This window comes from Ixodes scapularis, unplaced genomic scaffold (genome assembly GCF_016920785.2).
Source record: "Ixodes scapularis isolate PalLabHiFi unplaced genomic scaffold, ASM1692078v2 PGA_scaffold44__24_contigs__length_19508400, whole genome shotgun sequence".
Taxonomy (NCBI): domain Eukaryota; kingdom Metazoa; phylum Arthropoda; class Arachnida; order Ixodida; family Ixodidae; genus Ixodes; species Ixodes scapularis.
This window is the reverse complement of record NW_024609873.1, coordinates 3,058,331-3,083,305: the sequence shown is the minus strand read 5'-3', so window position 1 is coordinate 3,083,305 and position 24,975 is coordinate 3,058,331. Positions and strand designations below refer to the sequence as shown.

At 46.0% G+C, this 24,975-nt stretch overlaps 2 protein-coding genes across 2 annotated transcripts in view; both read left to right on the top strand.

The window, feature by feature from the left end:
* Positions 1-7,551: 7,551 nt before the first annotated feature.
* The window catches only part of LOC121837511 (polycomb group protein Psc-like), a 94,559-nt gene continuing 77,135 nt past the window's right edge, over positions 7,552-24,975 (top strand). Inside the window, exon 1 of the mRNA XM_042293111.1 lies at positions 7,552-7,667. The gene's annotated coding sequence lies outside the window, so the exon portion shown is untranslated. The remainder of the gene's footprint in view (positions 7,668-24,975) is intronic.
* LOC121837491 (protein ALP1-like) lies at positions 10,392-12,822 on the top strand. The gene is made up of 2 exons (XM_042293086.1): positions 10,392-11,127; positions 12,222-12,822. The coding sequence occupies exons 1-2, from the start codon at positions 10,451-10,453 to the stop codon at positions 12,820-12,822; spliced, it is 1,278 nt and encodes a 425-aa protein (XP_042149020.1). The 5' UTR covers positions 10,392-10,450.

Below are 24,975 nucleotides of genomic sequence, written 5' to 3'. Positions count from 1 at the left end.
CAAGGAGCCTATACATCGCTTGCACATGACGTCGTTTCCGATGACCTCCAGAGAAGAGGGGAACAAGGAGCTCCCTCTTATCAGGATCCTCCTTTGTGCCACCCGGATCTGCACAGGCCGTCACTATTCTCCTCCCAAAAAATTATATGAGATTAACCCGTCACTCAAAATTCTTACAAAAGCAGCTTCCCTCTATTCTTACTTGGTCTTCAAAAGTATGCAATGTGACGTCAGTGCAAGAAGCCTATAGGGGAGGAGAAAGATACCAAAAATCACGTGCCTGTGCGATTTCTTTTTTTTTTTTTTAATTTCAACTTTGCAGAGTCTTAGAATCCACAGAAAATGGATATAGTTTTTTTTACCCATTTGTAGTATTGAGTGCGTGCCTTGGATGACCCATGACTTTGATTTTCATTGGTGGTTGTGTCTAAGCCATACAAAACGACACGTGACTACAGAGAAGAGAGTGAGCGCGTCTTTTAGCGCATTCACACTGCAGGTTGAGATGCGTTTGCGACGCGGTTGCGAATGCGGTTCGTCAGCGACTCCGTTCAGACCCACCGAGACGCGATTGTCGGCGATCAAGCGTGATCTTTTGAAACTTGCGTTCGGCAATTTTGTCTTGCAAACCAAAGTCCAGTTTATTCCACGATCCAAGGCCAAAATTGAGCTACTTAGCACTGTGAAGATGTTTCTTTAGGCTGTTGGGCACGCATTACGAGTTTCGGGCACCGAAATAGCCTGTCAGTATCCCTTGAAACATACCCCCTCCTGCAATATTTCATGGTATACGATCCTGCGTGAATACCTCCCCTTCGTACGTCAATAACGCTGGTCATCGGCGATGCAGCAGACGCCGCCATCTTCTCCGCCGGTTTGGAGTATAGTAAATGGCTAGTAAAAAGTAACAACGGTCAGAAAAAGACAGTGACTACAGCATTTACTAACTGTTTATTACCTATCGCGTGTTTGATTTAATAAATAGTAAAAGGCAAAAAAAAAGTAGTGACTGCTGCAGTTACTAGCTTTTTTTTTTTAAGGGAGTATGATCCCATGCTGAGGCTTACGGCCGGCGCGTCGACCCATCGGACGCGTGCTCGAAGTGACGGCCAAACAGAGCTCAGCAGCATGTAGGCCTCCCAAGCATTTCGCTCACTTGACTGATCAGGGATTTCATCTCCACTCTGGAAACACGCTACCAGTGGACTTGCAAGTCCACTGGTAGCGTGTTTCCAGAATGCCTTTCCCACAGAATGCTCCGCCCATGGGCGGAGCATTCTGTGGGAAAGGCGTCTAACGGTGGTGCACGAGCGATAGACGTCTTCGGGTAAGCAACGAACAATAGTAAGTTACAGGTCAAGAAGGTAGCAGCGAATACTTCTCAAAGGCATTCATATATCCTCCGTCACCTCAGCGTCCAATAGCGTCCCATCGTTAGCGTGACGTCGCGGGCAGCGCGGGAGAGGGTTTTGCCTTTCTGTACATATTTGCTTTTTCTTTCGACTTTGACTTACGTTGTGGAAGCCACGAGAGGGAGGTTGGAATTTTCCCCCTCGATAGAAATAAAAATGGCATTCGGGGGTTAGGTCCCCCCTCCGATGGATACAAAGGCTGCTTTCAGGGGCTCGGTTCCCTCTCCGATGAATACAAAGGTAGCTTTCTTAAAAAGTGGGGCCTGAGACAAGTTGGGCATCACTCTGTAGCCATTTTCAATTCATTGAAGCGTAACAAGGGGCATTTCCAGAGAACTATTATTTCGACTGCGGATGGATAGGAAACGGCCGCATCACGCTTGTGGAGCGTGATGCGGCCAGAAGGTAGGAGGAGCTTCTCCTACCTTCTTGACTTGTCACCGGCTGGAGTCAGTATCTTTCTGGAGAACTAGGAACACTGGAAACGTTCGTAAGGGCTCGCGTTTATGGTACACGTATCAAGTTTGTTGGACCCAACTGTACCTAAATCTACAATCTTGATATTGTATAAGCATGACAACCGTATGCTGTACGGATGGTTTTGGGCAGCGCGTGGGCATATTTTCAATTGCATAACACAGATGTCAGAGATCTTCGACATAGTCACTTCCACGTGTGTTATTCTACGTGAACTGCAACGTTCCCGGCCCTTGGAATGTACACACGTCGTCGAGCTATCGATGCGATGAAAACTAGCGTTGTGATTTGTGATAATCGATTTCACCTACCTGCCCACTTTGTTTTGGCCACGCGACTATGGAAGTTGTGAAATCGAAACCATTTTGACCAACGACACAAAACATCAGCATTTTGGGTCCGTGTTGTTTGATGTGCTATTTCTCCCTATCTCCGACGTATCTGAAGAAGCCTATCTTGTGAAGTATATGTCTCTAAAATATTAAATTATTTCATGTGGTTTCTCGGAATGTTTTGTTAAAAATTTTGCAACGCTCAATAATACGGTCTGGCCAGTCTGGCAACGCTCCGGAACTACTCATTCAAACCTGTCCGGTTTCGTCCGAAACACATCGAGGTTCGGTCGTCCTTCCGAAACTTTTTTAAATCTCCTCTTTCGGAAAAAGTTTCGCCCAATCACTAATGAGCAGTGTGCCCCCGGCTTTATGCTTGGTTACGAGGAGCTTAGGGTGGATCTGGACGCATTGCACACACGACGCACTCATGTGCTCACCGGGTTTATCGGAATGATCGAGGTACATGGGGCGTAGGAGGGTCAGGCACGTAGCCAGGATTTCGTTTCGGGGGGGCCCGCCCATGACAAAATGCTGTATGAGGGGGAGGTGGGAGTGGAGGTCCCAACAAAATGGGAGATTTCGGGAGGAGGGGGGAGCCGCTCCCCCCCCCCCCCCCCCCCCCGGTTACCTGCCTGAGAAGTTTTATGATAATTACGTGGTTATACAATCGCTTGAACGCAGTACCGAAGCACAGTACTCACATCCGAAGTCACTAAGCCAGCACGCACAGTGACGCTGTGAGGGTAGCACGTACCTGTAGGTAACACGCACAAACTACTCACAAAAAAATTTAGTCGTAAGTTGTTTAGACAGCAGGAGTTTCGTCTGCTCGAGTATTGCGACATTGTTAACAATGTATATGAGAAATGTATCAAGCGCAGTACGACTAACAGTCTTTAGGCGGCGTCACGCAGTTCTGAGACACGAACGACCCCATGCGATGCTCATCCAGATCGAAACGCCCATCTATACACCCACACCGCACGGCCGAACAACATGCCCGAGCGACTGAGTTGAAGAGGAGAAAGACAGCGAAGACCGGGCGAAAGACGATGAAAACAGAAAAGGACCTAAAAAAGTCAACGGGCGACTTTGCTGCATCTATCCATAATCTCCCGCCACGCGTTGAGTCCTTGGTCGAAAGAAATGCGCCGTTAACACATACCGTCTATTGCTTAACGTCGTTCTCGCATATAAAAATTACTAAATAATTCGCAAAATAAAGTGAACTTAATTAGGTTTAGAAAAAAACATATTCTACAAGTTTTACAAAAAAAAACCTTACAAAAAAAATGATTTGACTTTCAATTGAAAGTGTAAAGGACTCACTCAATAGACCGCATTGAGTCTCAGTTGAAACTTAATTGACTTTTTCTATTGAGTCGCTATTGATCCGTACCAGGGTATTGGCCACTGAGTCTTAATTGAATTTTTAGCAATTGCGTTTGAATTGAAATTTGGCAATAGTCGTTCAATGGAAATTTTTGCTATTGAGGTTCAATAAAATATTGCAATTGACTTTCAATTGAATTTTTGCAACGTGTTTCAATGGAATTTATTGCAACTGCGTTGAAAAAAAATTGCTCTGGTTGACAATTTTTTTTTTGTATAATTCTTTAAAGCATGCAACATGAACGAAACAAAGCACATAGAGGAAACGAACACAAACATCGTAACTAAGCACTCACAACCCACTAATCGTACTCCCCTTGACTACCCCACCGCCTTATATACCCTACATAAGAAAGGTATTCAATTGGCCGGTGACCACCTCAGCATCTACTAAGGTTCCCAGTTTGCTATTTTCCCCTTGGAAGTCTCATAAATGGTAAACAGTGTTTCGACGTCATTGGACTCTATCCGTTAATAGAAAATCATTGGTACAAGCAATAATCGTTCGGTGCACACGGGTGCAGTAATCCACAAACGACCAAACTCAATTGCATTCCTAGTGAGTAAATTCAATAGAATCGATATTGATTTTCTTATGACCAAACTGAATTGTACTCCTAATGAGTAAATTCAATAGGATCGATATTGAGTTTATTATGACCAAACTCAATTGCATTCCTAATGAGTAAATTCAAAAGAATACATATTGCATTTCTAATTAGCAAACCCAATTTCAATTTTAATGAGCAATCTCAAAAGAATGTATATTCAGTTCTTAATGACCAAACTCAATTGCATTCATAATGGGTAAATTCAATAGAATCGATATTGAGTTTCTTATTACCAAACTCAATTGCATTCCTAATGATTAAATTCAATAGGATCGATATTGAGTTTCTTATGACCAAACTCAATTGCATTCCTAATGAGTAAATTTTATAGAATCGATATTGAGTTTCTTATGACTAAACTCAATTGCCTTCCTAATGAGCAAATTCAATTAAATCGATATTGAGTTCTTAATGACCAAACTCAATTGCATTCCTAATGAGAAAATTCAATATAATCGATATTGACTTTCTTATGATAAAACTCTATTGCATCCCTAATGAGGAAATTCATTAGAATTGATATTGAGTTTCTAATGATCAAGCTCAATTGCATTCCTAGTGAGTAAAGTCAATAGAATCGATATTGAGTTTCTTGTGATCAGTCTCAATTGCATTCCTAATGAGTAAATTCAATAGAATCAAAATTGAGTTTCTAAGGATCAAACTCATTAGACATTGAGTTTATATTGAGTTTCAATTGACTCTATAGGAACACAATAGAAAGTCAATTGAAACTCATTGATCGTTTTTGTAAGGGAATATTGAAGGCTATAAAATCGCTTTAAAAGTGTCATTGTTGGGGACGTTCGCATCCCCGGCTAATCGTTGTAGAATTATACGAAAAAATCTAACTTACCGGGAAAGTGAAATGCGTTATGGTTCTTTGAAGTAACTTTATTGACCTTGCGTTACTTTTCAGGGGAGCTAATGAATCTCATTTACCCGAAATTTTATACTAACGAGTATAAGGCTGTTTCGCCCCTTTTTATTTTCGGCAACGGGTACAATGGGCAGCGAACGATAATAGGGAGTTGTAGTAGATCGTTTTTCTTATCCGCTACGGTATCCGTGAAGAAAACGCCGTAGCTGCGCATGCGCGATGCCAACCTTGTCTGCATAGTTCAAGGTCTTGTGGCGGATTACGGAGCCCCATCCGGGTGCTTAGCGGGCTGCGGAAACGGTCTACTACAATTCCCTATTAAGTATTAACCCATGAAAGTTTTGCGTCCGGGAACAGCGTGTGCTGAAACCCGTCTACACACAGCAACCTAATGGCTGCGACTTGCCATCGTCGTCATAAAATTTGATTTTTCGTGCACTCTCTAGACGCACAGCTACGCACTAAAAACGTGTTTTTATATCTTTGAATTGTGTCGAAAATACTACCTCATCTTTCTTAAAAAAATTATTTCCAAAAACGATCCATTTCAAACCAGAACCAAGTCTTCAGCTGGCATCATCATCACCACAGGGGTATCACGTGAAAATATCGCGTCCCTGATTGATTGCAGCCGCTTCAAACGTCTTCGAATTGCTCCTAGTTGCTCGCGTGTTCGAGCCGGGCCAGATCTCAGCAATTCGGGTCGATCTAGGGAAAGCTAGGGATCAACCTGCGAGCAACCACAAAATTACTGGAAAAGTTTCCCCGTCTGAAGCGGGCCTTAGCGGCATAGCACACAATCCACGGGGGCTGCTATACACGGGCATGGAGCCTGAAACGAGTCTTCGACTATAGTGGCGTTAATTTACCGCCTCCAAAACAAGAAAAAAAAAGACAAAACTGTACGGTCCTGAATTTTTTGTCTCATGACGTCATAAAAGTCTCACGCTCTTGCATGGAGAATAGAAGGGTAGGAGAGGGCATGACGTTGGCCGCGTAGCCTCCACAAGCCATGCTCCCTTGACGCCTCGCCTCTTTCTCATTTTCCTCCTTACTCTCCTCACTTACCATGCCAAGTGACCACACCACGTGACCGAAGCTATACTTCGTCTTGCTATGGGGGTACTAGAATACACCACAGTCTAGCCTTCGATCTGATAAAACCTACCGGACGGAACGCGCGCCAGCCTGCAAGGAGTCCTTCTACAATCAACCATCCATCTCACACGTGACATGTCACGCGCACCAATCGTCAGAGAGATTTGCGGTCACGCTGGGCACAAAATCGTTTAAACTTTTTATGACTAGGCTTCACCAATATTCCAACGTGCCCCCTCCTAGTACTTCTAACCTCCTTGCGCTCTAGTCGTCCGCCATGCTGGCGTTTTAACATGTGGCGGACGCGTGTTCTGCCACAACTAGTTCTTCAATTTGACAGCCCTCAAAAGCTTCAGCAGCCAGGATTTGGGTCTCTCTGATGACAGCGACACTCGCCTTCCCCCGTGATATTTTTTTTTTTTGGTTTCTCCAGAACTTAGATGCCCAACTGCCAGGATCCCGACATCCGACAGCATGACATATGGAGCGCCTAGATTGTAGAGAGGGTCCGTCTCAGGACCGCGAGGAGCGTTTGCAATTTAATGGCGGACCCCTTCCTCACCAATTGGTCGCGAGTGCGCATGCGCTGCGTTTTCATGACGACCACCGCATTCGTCACCTGCTCGTATTGCAAACGCGGCCCACAAACCCCCTGACCATCCTCGAACGGTCGGGCACTCTCTGTAATACATGCTGTCTATAGCATCACACGCCGGCTCCCGTGACGTCATTTGTCACCACTTCCGGTCCACTTTTGATGTATAGCACAGGGATAGAACGTTACGCTAGACACACCAGTTGGAGACGTCTTTGAGGCACTTCCTTTGAACACTGTTCATTGTCTTCCAGCATTCGAGCCGCGAACAATAGGTAAAAAGTGCGCGCCGCCAAAAAGAAATGAAAAAGACAAACACCGTCAATCAACCTCCGACGAGTGGGTCACCGGCCGCCCGACAATGCATCGCCGTCGCGCTCCCGCGCAATCCCCGACCGGAGACGGAGACGGCGTAATTGTGCCCCCGAGAGCGCCGACGGCGCGGAGCTAATGAACTCCGACGCGTCCTCGTTCCGGTTACAAATAAATAAAGTTTTACGCATGGTGCTGGAGCAGACGACCTCGCTCCCCTCTCCCGGGGAGTAGCGCGGCGTCGCCATTAGCGTCCGAGGGAGCGGGCACAGCCAAGACCGCCGCGCTCCCATTTGCTGGAGAGCGCCGACAAAGGCTCTACGGGAAGGTCCCACGTGACCTTCCCCAGCCAATCAGGGATTCGCAATGGGCTTCCATCCACCGCCCGCTCCGGAGGTTCTCCCTGCACCAAGACGCGGACGGCTGTGCCGCGGCTTCCTCCCCGACCGCACCGGCTCCCGCGTCGAAGCCGCCGTGCCGAGTGAGCGACTCGTCTGGCTTCATCTACAACCGCCGCTTCGGGCCGCTTCCGGGTCCCCGTCAACTCGTCCGAGGGTGAGTGCAGGTGCACGGACTCCTGGCGCGGATGCTGCCGTAAACGGCGCGTCGCTACGACGAGGCGTCGAGGAGTCGCGAGCGATTTCTCGAGCCCCGTCGGCGAGACGCTCTGGCCGAGCGTCGTCCCAACATGGCGGCCATGACGGCGCGGCGCTCGCTCGCGGCGGCGGCTGCTCCTTTTCGCGGCGGCTCGCTTCGGCGCTCGCCGGCCGCTCGGGCGAGCTGTCGGAGGTCGCTTTGGGGTCTTGGTCCGCGCGCGGAGACTTCGCCGGGGTCGCCCCGGCGCTGGGAGGGCGGTAGAGACACGATTTGCCGAGGCCCTCGTGGCAACTCGGCGGCCATTGCCGGCGTATGCACGCGGACACGGCCGAGAGTGTGCGCGTTCGGTGCCCCAACTCGCGGAAGGGCCGTCGACGACGGTGCCGCACCCCGGGGTCGGAGGTCGGGGAGTGCGGCAAAGTCGACTTGGTTGTGAAGTGGGTTAGCGTCAGTCGGAAGGAGGTGTTCGCGGCTCATGCGTGCCACCGTTGTGGCACGCGCGGGAGCTCCCCGTACAAACACTTCGCTTCGAGGAAGGTTCCAGTCCGCTTATCCGCTGCCGTCTCACGGGCCGACTCGACAACTACCCGGCAGAGATGCTGAGAAAGCAGCGTGGTCTCCTCCAACCGAAACTCGACCCGGGAGCGAACAGAAACCCGTCGCGTCCGCGGCGCGTGCTTTACGAACGGGGGGAGCGGGCGATGCTAGGCCGAACTGCGTTTCCCGCCTTCCGATGACGCGCCGCTGGCTCGATCTGCGGCGAATAGTTTCGATTCTCCTTGCGGACGTGGTGCTCGTCGTGTACGGTATGGCTGAAATTGTTCCGGGTATAGAGTCCCATCGGAGCAGTCGCGTCTGGTTCGGGCCTTTCGTGGTCTGCCAGACGAAGGGCCACCCATGAACCGTTTTACCCGGTCTCTCTATTTGTGCACCATTGATGGCTACGCGTGGCACCGCCAAAGGACGATTCGGTGTCGAAATCTTGCCCGCCGCGGGCCACCCGTCTGGAAGTTGCGGGGGTTTTTCGGGGGCGACTATGGCGGTACTCGTGTCCGCCCGGAGTTCCCTTCGGGGAGTGCCCCTTGGGCCCGTCTTCGCCCTGTCCCCTCCGGTGTTAAATTAGGCCCCAGACGGACTCACAACCAAAAATCTCTGTCCACGTTTTCCTCTGATTTGGAAGATACGCCGCGATGGGGACGTCGGTGCACCGCCATCTTTGGTCGAACAGGGCTTCACCCAGACACCACAATACCAGTAGACACCCGCCGCCAAGCTGCCCGAAAAGATAATCTTCGTCGAGGGTTTAAGAAATGAACAAATGAACGCCCCCCCCCCCCCCCCCTTTCCTTGCGTTCTCTGACCACCCACTCCTCGGCAGCAACGAAATGTCAAGAAAGAAACATGAAATGTTTCTTTCTTGGTGTTTAAGTTTAATTCTAAAGTTCAAGCTCATATATTTTCAAAACGATGCCTGGACATTATACCCTCAAAGTCGGAAACTTGGGAACTCAGTATTTGTGGAGTGAAAAACAATGTCCAAAAGCCGAATTTGAAGTTCTTGCGCGATCCGCGTCAGTGCAGTGACGTCAATTGAGTCGTCCTACAACTCGAGTTTTTCCCACGCCTCCGCCTGTCGTGTTCGGCCGCGTCCCGCGATCAACCGCTCCGTGCGTGCCGCCGATCATTGTGAGCAGACGACGATTCACTTTCGAGTTTGAAGTTCTTTTCGAGTTCTTTCAGCGATCTCAAATTCATTGACACGGTGTGAGGTCGAAGACAGGACACGGTGTGAGGCAGTGGACTTTCGTGAGCGACATAAGGGGCCATGTCGCGCTGGTTATGCGGGAGACGCTGCCCGGGCGGTGTCGCAACCGAAACTACGACACAGACGCCAAACCAGACATGAACGTAACGCGTTACAAGTAACGAGCTACTTCTACCTATAGTTACTATTTTCGGTAACGAGTAACGTATTTAGTTACTTCTCTAGAAAAGGAACGAGTAACGCTCTCTCGTTACTTTTGAAAAGTATTGTGTACAACAACGTTTAAACAGTCTCGTTTTTTTTTCTAACTTGAGTATCTGTCTATATTGCGAGAACGGTAGCTGGGCAACCCGAAAAACAACTAAATAGTATGGCAGCAACGTATATGGCTGAAGACGACAGTCAACAGTTCGACTCACGTGTCCAGAGATAAACGTTGCTGTACTGAACTGTATACAGCTGGGAATGTCCTTCACTTAGCGAACACAATAATACCCCTGTCAGACGGTCAACTCAAATGCCATTTAGGCCAAAGGCCTTCGAGATTCTCAAAGGTCATTCAAGCTTTCGGGTGTCAGACGTGTCGGAGAACATCTCGAATGCCATTTAGGAGATGTTTATTGCAATTGTATTTTTCGATTTGTTAGAGAGAGCAGTCACTCATTTATCAAAATAAATGGCTCAATAAAACAAAATTACTGATGTATTGCCATTTATTTGTGTAAAAAATATTATGGATTGTGTTTATATAGTGTTTTTTCAACAAATACACGCAGTGTTTTTGCTAGCGAAGCGACTTTTGGGTGGTACTGGCTGGTATGACCCGCTCTAAAGGCAACAATGATGTTCCCGCTCGAAAACTGAGCTTCTGAGCGACTGAGCTCGCCATCGTTCCTCGCGCTGCCGTGATTCCTCGTCTGCTCGGTCAGGACGGTTCCTCGTCTGCTCGATTTGTTTGCTTCTGAGAGTGTCAACAATGGAACATTCAGAGCCGCCAGAGACTCAGGTCGCTCTACTTTTATGCATGCACGCGCAGCAGCAAAGCTCTCTGGCTGCCGTCCGAGCTGCCGTGTCATCGGCAAAAAGTGAGGCCGATCGCTTGGAGGACCAAATGCTGGCAAATAACTTCGTGCTCGCAACAACAGCGGTGGACTGCCTCACAGTGCATCGGCAGGTGCAGTCCTTCGCGAGGCACGAGCGATGGTTCGAAGACACCCTGCCCAACATGCCGGAGTACTTTTTCAAACAGGCGTTCCGTGTAAGGCCAGCTACATTTCGCTACCTTGTTGATGTGTGCCGGCCTTACATGGAGCGACAAGTCACCTGCATGCGGGAGACGATCGCGATGGAGAAGCGGGTGGGAGTGGCCCTCTTCAAACTATGCTCCACGGCCGAGGACAGGACGGTGGCCACCCTGTTCGGTATCGGCCGATCGACAGTCAATGAACTGTACCGGGAGTTTTGCGAGACGATCGTGGCTGTCCTCGAGCCCGAATGGGTCAAACTGATGACTCCAAAGGAGCTGCCGGAACATATCCGAGAGTTCCAAGCTGCGTTGGAGTTTCCGCAAGGAGTTGGAGCGCTGGATGGGTGCCACTTCCCGGTGTCACCACCACAAGAAAATGCAAGCGACTACCACAACTACAAGGGCTGGTATGTAGTGGTGGTGGCCTGTTTGTGTTTAACTTTCCCTAGGTTACGCCAGCATCTAGCGCTGGTGCTGTCATTGGCTAGTTAAGGGTTTAGCCCGAGAGCTCTCTTGAACCATACGTCTCTGTATGCAAATTGTCGTCTGTTTACACAGCCGGAAGTTAGCCTGCCTCAGTGGGCGTCTGGTGTCTCAGCTGTAGATGAGCAATTTAGCCAGTGCGGTACAATCGCTAATCTGGGGTCTTTAACAAGCACCACGCAGTAGCAGTACATGACCACACGCCAGTACGATGCTCATCCAGATCGAAACAAGCAGTGATGGGGATCCCAGGATCCCTGGGTTCTGCAGCGCGAGCTTTCGCTCCACATGCTCCGAGCTGTTGTGCGCTAGCCCTCTCGGCCACTGATCCCTCCCTCCCTCCCTTCCCTCCCCTCCCCCCCCCCCCCCCACCCCGGGTCTCTGTTGTTTTGGTGTATTCTGCAAGAGTCCTTTACCACAAAAAAAATTCAAGGGTGCATTGACAGATGTTTCGCATCTTTTTAATAGCACCAGAAACAATATTATCCGTAGAAACTTGCCTCTTGACAGCGAGTCTGGTGTACACATTGTCCCTGTTCCTGTCATAATTGGGGCACTCGGTAATGATGGCTTGAAGTACAGTTTCTGCCGTCGGACAGCTATACTCCGGGCTCAGTCGTTTTCTTGTCTGGTTCTAGCGGGGTTTGTAAATTGTCCTAGGCCATCGCCAAGAGGGTCTTGTCTCTCTCCGTCCTACTCAGTTGCAGGTGTGAACAGGCCTTTACTTGCATGTTATTGGCACGACATTCCATTGAAGCTTTCAAGACATCCACGAGATGGTTCTTGGTTATCATTGTATTCAGTTCAAATTATGTTTTCTTGCATTATCCTACGAAATATTGGTGTTGGTGAAGTTCCATAAGCAAAGAGATGAGCTCCAGACTTTGGTTTCTGTATCCATTTAACATTTGGGATATCAACAATTAGAAGATCTCCGTGCCAAACAGCCAAACGAAGCATTTCAAAGTGTTGGGATTTTCATATTTAAATCTGCCTGCATGCAATGCTTCTTTTTCAGGTATAGCATCATTCTGCTGGCTCTGGTGGACCACCGCTACAGGTTCCGCTATGTCAACGTGGGAGCACCAGGGCGATGCCACGACGCACACGTCTTCCGCAGGTCGGAGCTTGCAAAGGTCTTGGAAGGACCGTTGTTTCGAGCTCCGCTTGTCACTGTGAATGGAGCTGTTGTGCCACCACTGATCTTGTGCGATCAGGCCTTCCCTCTCACATCAAACCTCCTCAAGCCCTATCCGCGCAAGGGCTTAAAGGATAGTTCTCCGGAAGCTAGCTTCAACAAGCAGCTCTCGGGAGCACGAAGGATAGTAGAGAACGCCTTTGGCAGAGTGAAGGCACGCTTTCGCTGCATAATGAAAAGAATGGAGTGCCATGTAGACAATGCCAGGGTCATCATCCGAGCCTGCTGTGTGCTCAACAACATCTGCGAGCACTTCAATGATGGGGTTGAGCCACAGTGGGTCACCGAGGTGCAGCTCTACGACCGCATGTTCCTGCAACCTTTCTGTAGAACGGATGTTGCCGCTGGAAATGGACAGGACGTGAGGGCAGCCATAGCAGCCTACCTCCATAGGCGGAACACGCAGCAGCACGCAACGTAATCTAGTGATGACATCACATGTACAAGTGGCAGGAAGGACTCGATGGAAGATCATCCAACTTCCAAACGAAATGTGAAGCCAACTTACTGCACTAGCCCTGTGCATGCCCACACCTCTTGGTGAAGCTAGCTGGCCTTACTGTTTGTTCGGAAGTTGCATGGTTTATCGTCAATCCCTCCCTGCCACCTGCATATGTGCTGGTCTGTTTACCGGTATGTATGTGCAGCATTACTATGTCCAAATTTCATACTTTGCTCATACATACAGTAATTCAGCTACCCAACATATTTGGAGAACAAGACTCTTAATGGAAACCTTTTTTTGTAATAGCTTCTTCACTTAGTACGACTGTTTCAAGGAACTTGCATATCTAATGATTTTTCTGACATTGACTTTCTGTGGCAGTAACTTAATTTATGAGCTTGAAGCGTCCCAAAAATTCAATAATTGCAATCATGCACATTCTATTTTCATATTAAAAGCTTGATCCAAAAACGTAACACACACTTTTATTTGAGATATTTCAGAACAGTGAAACGGTCGATAAAGGGCAAGCGATTGCGTGTGGCTGACCAACATAGTGATTATCAATTAAATGCGAATCAGACTCTTTTCAAAATTAATGACAATATTGATCAGAGCTCCGCATATTGAGTGCTCTTATTGATAGCGAAGACCTAGACCGCAAGAGATTATATCCGCATGCATTTCTCCCATACTGAGACTCGTGAGCGGTTTTGTACTCTGGTTGTGGAAATATTCATCAATTGACATCTATTGAACAATATAGCACTGAAAAATACTCTTTTGTATTTTCTTTTTTCAGGGATGTTTTTTTTGGTATGTTAGAGCTTTAGGAGGATTGGTGGCTGAGTAGGCTAGCACACACGAGCTTGGAGCACGTGGAGCAAAAGCTCACGCTGCAGAATTGGGGGATCCTGGGTTCAATCCCCACCCCTGCCTGTTTCGATGTGGATGAGCGCATTGTACTGGCGTGCGGTCGTGTATCACTACTGCGTGATGAATTTTAAAGACCCCAGGCTAGCGGTTGTACTGCACTAGCTAAATTTCTCATCTACAGCTGGGAGACAAATTGCCCATTGAGGCAGACAAAGTGCTAGGCTGTATAAGCATTCAGACACCCCAATTTTTTTTTGTTAGTGCTTTTAACCTAAAGAGAAAACCCTGCAATTTATTTTTATTATTCTCCCTGCTGAAGAAAGAAGTTGCTTTGTTTCAAACAATTATGAACACGATAGTTAAAACTTGCACTTTCAGTTTATCGACATATATCTCGGGCTTTTGCTTCAGTTCAAGCACAGGGTCAATGGTGGCACAACAGTGTTGTCGAGGGAAACAATCCTTCCAGACCCTTGGCACATATGTTCATACTTGTGGATGTTGCTTGATATAGTTATTCTATTATCGTTCCCATGTAAAGAAAACACCAAGTTCTTTTTTTTACAATGTTCATAAGGTGCACTAAGTAGTTCTTACTAAAATCCCAGAATTAGAATCGTAACATCATCGCCCTCTTCTCTCCTGCTGCATTTGATTGGATTAGCCCCTAAGAATGCCCTCTAGGAAAGAGGAGAGCCTTAACGTTGCTCTTTTGCATGCCGTGATTGGCGCCATCAGCTCCTGGCATCCGCTGCACTCTGAAGCCTACACACTGCATCGTCCGCCGTCATGTACTCTTTTCAAATTTGTTTGTGCTTGAAACATGTTTTGATATTGTAACAATGACTAACCACAAACTCCCATAAAGTATCTTGATGCACCGTATAAAGGGTGAAAATTTGTAAATGTCCGCAAGGAGTCAGACTTTTTTTTGTTGCGGTTCCAAAGGTAAAAAGAAGTATAGGAGAGAAAAAAAAAAGCTTTTCCAGAGTGTACTTGATTTAAGCGTTGTAGTAAACTTTTAAATGCTTTGATGTGATGATGTAATCAATTCTTTTGCTATGTCTCGGAACATTTCAGCTGCAGGCTTGGAAAGATGTTTTCAACAATTGGATGGAACATGCCTTAACAGGCTTGTGTGTGGCTTGCTCTTTTTTAATTTTTCTCTATCTAGTTTATGCAGCATGCCTGTTCATTGTATTTCACATTGTATGATTACTATTTTGCCGATGGTTGCCACACTCTTATTTACTGTCCACCTTCGGAATGTGGACCTGTGTATCTTTGGATCCCAGCTGTGGTGAATAAATACCCATTGTTGCTGTCACTGTTGTAATGTCATGCAAGCACTATCTGTTCTAAACTTGTTATTTGTGGTTTTAAGATGATGTTACTTCCCTGGTAAGCCCAAAATAATTTGTCAGCAAAGAAAAACAAAAAAAAAAAAAAAGCAGCACCACTTTTTTGAAGCTACAGCTTCCGCTCTAGCCTGTTTTATTGAAAAAGGCCATCATGGCATTCGCAAGCTTTTCTTGCACGGCCAGTGCTTTTTCTTGAATTTTGAGCTCCTGCTCCCGCAGAGTGAACTCACGGCCCCGAGCCGTTTCCAAACTTAAACGGAGCAACTTCTGCTCCTCAATTACCGCCTTTGCGAGGGTGGCAGAGGGGTGCGGGGGTCTTTTCCTTTTTCCTGACTCTGGCACCTGCGGCAACATGATAGTTGTGCCATTACTGGCACCACCGGCCTTCTTTCCACGGCCAGCAGGGTTGCTGCTGCCAGCATTGTGGCCGCTCCTAGATTTGCTGGTGCTCGCACCAGGCAGCTCGCCGGTACTTGCACCAGGCAGTTCGCTGGTACTCGCACCAGGCAGCTCCTGGGACGTCTCGTCGGATGTGTCGTCCCTCATGTCGTCTGACGGGACATCCTCTGCCTGTGTTTCTGAAAGCAACTGATAGGATAAATTTTGTTAGAAACTAGAAACACAGTAATCTCTCGTACCTTGAACACTGCAGCAAGTCAGCGCTCTGTCCTGTCCGTCGCTTCCTTTTATGACTTTTTGCGCCGTTTTATCTCATTATGTTTAACAACTACCAATTAGCCCAACCCTCAAACTCGTTATTCCTTCTGGTAGGTGCATGGCAAGTGTCATTTGTACACAGTCTCCCTCTGAAACTAGTTTGGCTTTCTACCTACTCTGTGTATAGGGTGGTTTCACGTGTACCATTTCAATTCAAAATCCGGCCGACATCCATCTTGGTGCGCAGCCGTTCTATGCTTTTTCAATGGGCAGAGGCAATGAAGGCCATATGTTTTCTCCTTGCTCTACTTTAGCATTTTGATCAACTGCACTTGCCGTATTTCTCAGCAACATAAAGAAGCAAAGGCCAGCACCCAATTTTAAATATTACCAGCCTTCATCCTTCATTCAGAGTTAATACATGCTAGCAAGTTAGCAGATGACCAAGATGGCTCCGGTAGACGTGCCCAAAGCTTCTACGATGGGGATAAAAACAGAGTAAATGAAGGTTTACATGACTCGAGAGCTATCCCTGATCGTGCTTCCAGAGTTCCGTCGTTGAAGAAGCCACTTGGGGCCGTGATTCTGAGGCTCACCAGAACAAAAATAGACACTAGCAAAGATTCGCTTTCGCGTAAAACAATATGACAAACGGCAGAAAGTGTACACCAATCTGCTCAAAACCTACATGCCCGAACGGCAAGTGTGTACCAATCCGTTTGAAAATTACGAACCAGAAGCGAAACAGTTTTATTAAATTGGCCTATTCTCATCTCCAAGCACATGCCCTCCAGCCCTCATTTGACAACTTTAGGCTTTATTCGCCAAGCAACCAGGAATCTTGAAGCAAAAAAAAAAAAAAATTGGCGCAAGACTGTCACTGGGTTGGTTAGAATTTAGAACACTTGGTGCCATATGCCCAGCTCGAGTTGCAGATAGTCCTTCCTGCACTATGATCATTGTCCAGACAAGTCCCCTGTTTATGTCCAAACATGACTTAGCAGGAGACAACTTCATTGCAGCATGTGATGTGTGTCTGTAAATCCCAAATGCCCAATTAGGCATGCACAAAGATTCACTTATAGCTTGATGATTGTGTGAATGAGGCACTGACTCCACTGGTGGATGGGATGTTTTTTAAACCAAGTAGACTGCACATCATCTCAATGGGCGCGTTCAGTAGCGGCTCCAGGAGTCAAGAGTCAGCGCTCCTTCTTAGGCGCTGACTCATTCACACATTTTCTTTGAATTTCTTTTCAGGTAAGGCTTTTTCGGAAAATGCATTGGACCGTATTTTGTTGGGTTTGAATATGCTAATAAACAATGTAAACGTTCACTGGACGGCATGTCTTGATCGCCGTTGCTCTGAAACTCGGTGAATATCGACGAAAATCCTGTCCGTGCTGAACAGAGCAAGGCAGGCTATGAATGCGAATTCGGTAGCCAGTTGGACACTCACACAGAGCATGATCCCGATTAAGGTTTTGTTTGCATAGCTAAATCGGGGTGCACGTTGGCCGACGCTCGCCTTGGCCGACAAAACCTAGATCGCCGAGCGCAGCCGAACTTCCCGGTGTGTATACGAGTACATTTTATAGGAAGTTTGTTGCGAAGGGCAGAACAGACGTATGGCCATATAAAAGTATCGCAACCGGCGGCGTAGATTTGCCGAGCTCCATATTTTGCGTCCGCTGACGACATTTTGTCTGTTTTTATAACAGTAGCTGCCTTTGCACCGCCAAGTGAAGTGCTTGATCGCGTTGGATCGCTTCGAACTGCAGCGCTGATGTGTACAGTGACTCGCTTTTTATTTAACGACCTTGTCAAGACTTTATGAATACCGGTGTCAAATAAAAGCGATCGTGCTCGCTATCGTCTGCTTCCAGTTTATTCGGAGACCGTCTGGCACAGGGGAGGAAGCGGAAATAGCGTAGAAGCAGGTTTGGAGCCGCGGTTTTTTTGGCCGTTCAGTAGGCGCTCTGAGGATTCCGACTCGAGTGACTCCGTTCGGAGCTGAGGGAGCCGCTACTGAACACGCCCAACAAATCATCCCTAATTTACAATTCTTGTAAGGCTCCGAAGAACCGCGACATAGTTTTGTCACGATTTGCGAAACATACGAGAGCGGGAACGAAAAACTAATCTCGGCAGTTTGGTTGATGGTGGGCGTGAAGAACTTTATTTACTCTCTCACCACTGCATCATTGGCTGTTTCGATTAAAGGTTGTTTAGTCCTCATTGAAGACGAAATTACGGGCGGACAGATTCATGAAGTGTTTTAGCTTACAACATCTGCACTAAAGTTTGTACTTTGTTACTGAGAGATTTTCTGTAAAGGAGATTACGAATGCATGCACAAATTTGGAGATTAGGAATGTTGTTAGTACTCTGTGGGTGAAACGTTAGTGCAACATGTACTGCCTACCTCCAACACAGCTGGAGTCACATCATCTGCACACAAGCTCTCGTCCACGAGAGTGTTGTCGTTTGCGGGCAGGGATCCCAGGAAACGGTGAATCTCCCAGTAGAACGGCCAGTTCACTCCTCCTGCTCCGGTTGTGCTGGCCGTCCGCAGGTGCTTCCTAATAATATAGCAAGCTCAATAAAATTTATAATGTATGCAAATATGTTTGCAAAGGCAACCTCCAGTGCAAGGCTGGGCCATTTTACAAAGCTAGTGACCACTCCAAAGTCTGCCAAGTTTTTGGGAATGCATAAGCAAAAGTGTCTTTTGTCACTTGTGATTTAAAGTCATAAGCATTGCTATCCTGTCATGAGCTGGATCTTGTAACCACCCAAAAGGCAGCATTCATTAATTGGTTCTAGGTGCTGAGGATCTGCTACTCCAACAGTTTCCATCTGATGCAAAAAGGGCAGCAAACAAGCAAGACATTCAAACAGACAAGAGGGCAACATTTAAAATACTTAAGAGCTTGCTTAGGAACGAGAATACAAGATTTTTGAGGTTCTGAGCAGTGACTAAGGACTGCATATCAAACTCGGTGGTGGAAACACCCAAGCGTAATGAGTCCCCCTCCATTGTCTTTTCTTAAATAGTGCTTTGCGTGTTATTGCCACGAGTCTCAACTAGTTTGTGTACTTCAGGAACTGGAGGATTCAACTTCTGGAAGCTTTACAAGCCACTCCGCTGAGTTTTGAGCACGACTACTTCAGATGTGGTTCAGAATCTTGCGGTGGAACAAGCAAATCTTTTCTCGCTAGCCACATGATCACAGCATTTAAAGACTCATGTTGCCAAGAAATCCTTTTTGGGGTGCAGTCATCCACTCAGCCTGTGTTTGCTGAGCCCTGTTAAAAATTGGTGCCCCATATGGTTCTCAATACCACCCATGACACAATCTCTGCGATACATATTTTGAATTATTTCACGTGTTCAGAAAGGAAAGCAAACGTTTATAGTGATCGTTTCAGGTAACTTCTTATCCTGATGTTTCGAGTAATAATTATTATTTTGTTCCCCAGCAATCGCTTATGCCATTTCCAAACAAAGCATTTTTGTTCCTCAGCAATCGCTTGTGTCATTTCCAAACAAAGCACGGTCGTCGGTTCCGTACTTCGGTAAATGGCAGACAATCCCAATTCAAGTTTGTTTTCGATCTCACCGCCCACGGGGCCGAACTCGGAGCAGACGACCCACTTTTTTTTTTTTCTCCCGTGTTAGCAGATGTTTTATTTTAATTACTCATAGCAGACGAACTCCCCCTTTTCCCTCACGTCAGCAGACGATATTCTGCTACGATATTTTAGTTCCGTGAATGCGAGCCGGCTGAGTTAAAAATCAATAGAGGCCGAGATCTTGCTCTCATCGTTGACCAAATCCGACCCTAGAGCCAGAGGCAAATATTAAAGCTACATATTTACGATAATATTTCTCCCAAAGTTCTTACACCCGATTTCGGGTCTTGGTGCACCATAATATCGAAGAAAACAGGGTTCATGAAAATTGCTTACCGGTAGACGCTCGTGAGGTTTTCGATCTTGTTGTGCACTTGATCCTTGGACTTGTGATGCCCAATTAACTTCATCGCCTCTGACATTTCGGCGTAAATCCCCCCATTCCTTTTTTGGCGTCGGAGGTCGCACAACCTATCCTCCCAAAGGCCGATCAAGGCCCAAATCTCGGAGACGGACCACTGGACTCGCGGGCCCTTCTGCGACGGCTCCGTCATCGTTCGACAAAATACAAACTAAATACAAACTATGAAAAAGGAGGAATTAAAACTTACTACTTAGGAATACAAAAGAACACTGCAAAATGAAAGTTAAGTAATAAAACGAAAGCACAAGCGAAGGAGAAGGAAGTACACAAAAACAAGATCAAAAGCGAAGAGATAAGGAGAGCGGCGAGCACAATGGCGAGTCGAGTTACGACGAACAGGAAGGAGCAGAGAACATGATTGCTGTGGTCGCGCTAAAGTCTTTTTAAAGTAAGCAGACAGCTTCGTAAATTGTTTTAAAATGTAGTCTAACTGATGAATTCCTAAGTGAGACTATCTATTTTTTATTATTTTCGTCGTCATCCGTGATCGCTGTCGACGAGAGTAGGCAGTTGGGGAGTTAACGGAGTTGTTGTAACTCCGTTGAACGTAAATGTCATTTAGCCCGAATGACATTTGACTTGCGCGTCTGACACCGCCTAAATGACATTTGAGTTAAAGGACCTTTACCCTAAAGGCCTTCAAGATGCCCGTCTGACAGGGGTATAAGGTTCGTTGGTTGAACCTGTTAGAACTGGGTATGGACCGAATGTAAACCCCGTGGTTGCGAGCACGGGAAGGCACAGAACCCATTTCCCGCTGCTGTCCTCAATGAAGGTGCAGTTCCCGAAGATTCACCAGCTCTTTCTGGAGCACAACACCGCCGTTCCTTCGAGCGCGTCGGTAGAACGAATCGTCGCCGGAGGTGTCTCAAGGGAGCGGTGAAGAATAACTGAGGAAAACTTGGCGAGGCAGCTACTGCTTAAGTTCGACGACTACTAAAAAGAAAAACAAAAAAACTATGAAACAAAAAAACAGTTGTGTATTCGGTCGTCAAAGTAACGTGAAAAGTAACCCGTTACTTTTGAATTAACTCGTGCGTTCCTTTTGAGAATCGGTAACGAGCAGACTTGTACGTCGTTCAACTACTCTACTCAAGTTACTGTAGTTGAACTACTTTTCTGAGTAGTTTAGTAACTTCCAATTACAATTTTATTTTGGTAATTAGTAGTTTGCTTTAATTACTTTTTTTAGTAACTTCTACTCAAGTTACAAATTACATTCGAATTTTAGTGGTTGTTTTGCTTATCAACAAACATTCCTGCACAAAGGAGATAAGATGTTCGAAGATCAGCTGATATTTGCAAAGAGATAGAGGCATGTGGCGTAGGAAAGGGGGGGGGGGGGTGAAAATTGTTTGTAGAGACCGAAACTCCCCCAAAAGACTCACAAGCCCCCCCCCCCCCCCCTCGCCACACACACACACACACTCACACACACTCCAACAACACTGCTACGAGGCTTGGGGAGCGAACAGACACGACGCAAGAGAGGCCGAGTAACTGCAGGATTTGCGCCGAAGACTGGCGTTTCTTTGTGACCCGAAGCTCAAGGAGACTCGACCCTTTGGAAGCAAGGGCTGGTCCCGCTTCTGCCAGCGTGGGAACTCTCGCCCACTACAGGAGGTGCACACACTGCATCCTCACTCAAAGGAGGCAAGAAAATGCAGCACCATGCTCTGAAACTCACCTTGTGCTCCCGTAGTTTGTGCTGTACTCGAAGAGTCGCGTGCTAGAGGTCAACGCAAAGGTTATCTTTTTGCGTTGCTTTCCCTCCCAAAACTCAGAATATGCAGATCTTCAATGATTCACAGATCGTTCGAGAAACGTGTAGTAATTCCCCCACCGTTTTTATATAAAAAATAATAAACAAGCAGTGTAGAGAAGTAATCTATGTACATGTTACTTAAAGTACTGTTTAGAAAAATGGTACTTGAAGTAAATTTTCTGAGCATGTACTTCTATTTTTTTGAGGAAAGTAGAACTCCCAGCTTCAATGCACATTCCTCGAATTTGGAAAAAAAATAATGGCGGTATCGCCGTGTGAAAACGCGCTCTTTCAAGACGTCATCTGGTCATTTCTCTGAGTGAAGTGATGGCGGCTGTAAGACCGATGGAAATAAGTGCCTTTAAGTTGATTGTGTCAAATAGCTCGTCAGCGAGAGTAAAACAACTACCCTGTGGTGACTTGACCTTATACAATATTTGCTGCCATTGTTGTAAAAAACTGATGCGCCTCCGATTATCCCTGGTGAAATGCATATCATTTAAAAAAACACAGCATAGGGAATGAAAGGGCACCATGAAAGATTGTGTTAAAATTGCTTGTACTTTACCGTGAAATATATAGTATTTATATACTTACTTCAAGTACATTGCAGCCGGTGTACTTACTACTTTACTTGAAGTACATAACCTCTCATTTACTTTGTACTTCAAGTACTTTTAGATGTACTTTATGCAACACTGTGAACAAGCAACACTGTCTAAAAAATCTATCTCAGACAGTGCTAAACCTCTAAGTAGAAATGACACATTCGCTGTACATCATTGACCAAACAAACAAGAAAGTACAAAACAATTAGGCACGCAGTAGCAGAACCAGCTATTAAAGCATTTCTGTTTAAAAAGAAACGATTCATATTTGGGTTGCACAATTTCGCTAACGGACCAAAACCTCTGTGCTTTCTTTTTACCATAAAAAAAACATAAAAGTAACTTCAAAAGTAATTCGCTACTTTTTTACGGTAATTAGTAATTTTTTCGATTACTTTCTATATGAGTAATTTCTACTCTACCCAAATTACTTTTGACGTCAATATTCAGTAACTTAACTACTTTTTTGAGTAACTTGTACATGCCTAGTAACGAGTAACGTACCTATTTAGTTACTTTTTCTTCGAGTTACGAGTAACGATATTTAGTTTTTTTGGGGGGTATACGTGTACACGTGTCTGGCGCCAAACCCAGTTGTCTTGACCGTTTGACGATTTTCTTTTTGAAGTCTGGGAGGTCGTGCGTGGGCACCTAAGAAAGAGAACTTCGTCCGATTCTCCGACTCCCCGATCACCCTCAGTGCTATACACTCTAAAAAACCGTGCCAACTAGCATCTTTTAGGGTTCTTTCGCTTGTCCAATGGGCGGCACCCCTATAGGTGCAGAAAAGAGCCCACAAAAAGGGTTCTTTCTAATGAACCCTATATCGGGGTTCTTTTCGGATCGTTTATTGGTTCTTCTTAATGAACCCTATTTTTGGTTCTTTTTAGAACGCTTCAGGGGTTCTATTTAATGAACCCTATTTCGGGGTTCTAGGTTCTTTTTTTGGTTCTTCCTAATCAACCCTATTTCGGGTTCTTTTCCGAACCCTTTTTGGTGCTCTTAATGAATTCTATTTCGGGTTCTTTCCAGAACCGTTTTTGGTGCTCTTAATGAACCCTGTTTCAGGTTTCTTTTCGTATCCTTTATTGGCTCTTCTTAATGAACCCTATTCGGGTTGTTTCCAGAACCCTTCTTTGTGCTCTTAATGAACCTTATTTCGAGGTGCTTTACGGATCCTTCTTCGGTTTTTCTTTATGAACCCTATTTCATGCTTTATTCGGAACTCTTCTTGGTTCTTTCAATAAATCCCGAGCGATTTAGATTATGTTATCTTTATTTTAGTAAACCATATTTTGTGCTTCGATCTAACCCTCTTTTATGACAAATCGTTTTGTTTTCACATTCCTAGTTAGTTTTTAGTAAATCGTATTTTGTATTTCTTGCTCCATAAGGCGAATATTTTTCTACCAACCAAAGTGTCGTTAGATTGTTCATTAATCACTAGCACTGGGCCTTTTCGACAGGTTGGCAAACATCAGTCTGGCCAGCGTCACGACACTTTATTCCTGTACGTAATTAACGAGCTGACAGGCAGAAAAGTAAACATCATGTCCATTCATATACTTTATTAGGGTCGCAAAAATTGATTCTTCTGTTCGCAGTAAAAAAACTAGCAAAATTTGAAACAATTTTAAGACGAGAGGGGTATCACTGCCAGCAATGTGCACACAGCTTCTACTGTCGTTCTTATGCCGCTCACTGTCAGGACACCATCCAAAAAGATGTCAAATTTATTTTTCTGGAGATGGATTAGTGGCATCATTGTCCGGACTTCCGACAACAAGAAAGCAAAAATCTAAACACATGTATTTTCCTCTGTATGATTATGCTGCGAGTTACTCATTCGCGACGCTTTCAGATCAAATATAATTGCATATGTTTCACTAAGCATTTTATTTCTCGTTTAGCCTTACGCTCTAAAACATTCCCGCAGATCTTATGTCCTTTAAAACATTTAGTGGGTCAATCAGTGCGATCTAGAGAGCGCGACCAGCGGATGACGAAGCGTGAAAGGAGGACTTTGCTCGGAAACGTTTTCTACGCAGGGACAATGAGCAAGCGAAGCGTATGCTGCCTGCGGAGATCGTGCTTTCGAACCAAAGTCGTTATTTAGGCGTCGTCTTTCGATAGTTCCGCTCCCTAAATTATAGCGGTTGACCCACCGCAACTTACGGAAAAGTAAGCATGAGAACATTTTTGGTGCAGTTAAAGGCTGCTCCTTTTGATTCCACTTAAATTGATGCAATCCATAGGTTTCCTGCTCTAATTCCTTTAGGAATATGTTTTTACAAATGAAAATGTCGTGCACTTATTAATAAAGCTATGTATGAACAGATTCAAGTACCTCTGAAGTGAAAAGAAGCTACCGCTTCTCATTGAATACGAGAGGCAAGTTTAGGAGAGCCACGTCCCCTGGATCCTCTGAAGAAAATATATATACAGGGTGCGGCCGTAAAAACTTTCAAATTTGGGACGCCTAGCTAAAAACGAATTTCAAACGTACATACCTGAAATTGGGCACACGAACGTCGTTTACTCCAAAGTTTTTTGTCTATTTTTTTCAGACGTCAACTCTGGACTAGCGAATTACTAGAAAGATAGCAAAAATGGCAGACGTGCATTTCCTATGGCCTATACCCGCCCGTTCGCCGTCTGCTATCTAATTCGCGACGCCGCTCCCAGATGGCGCACTGAACGCAAAAACGAGGGAAACGCCGCACGAAAGGCTGGTGTCGGGCGAGATAATCGCGATAAAAAGTGATTTTACCGAAATATGTGAACGATTATGCCCTTTTACTT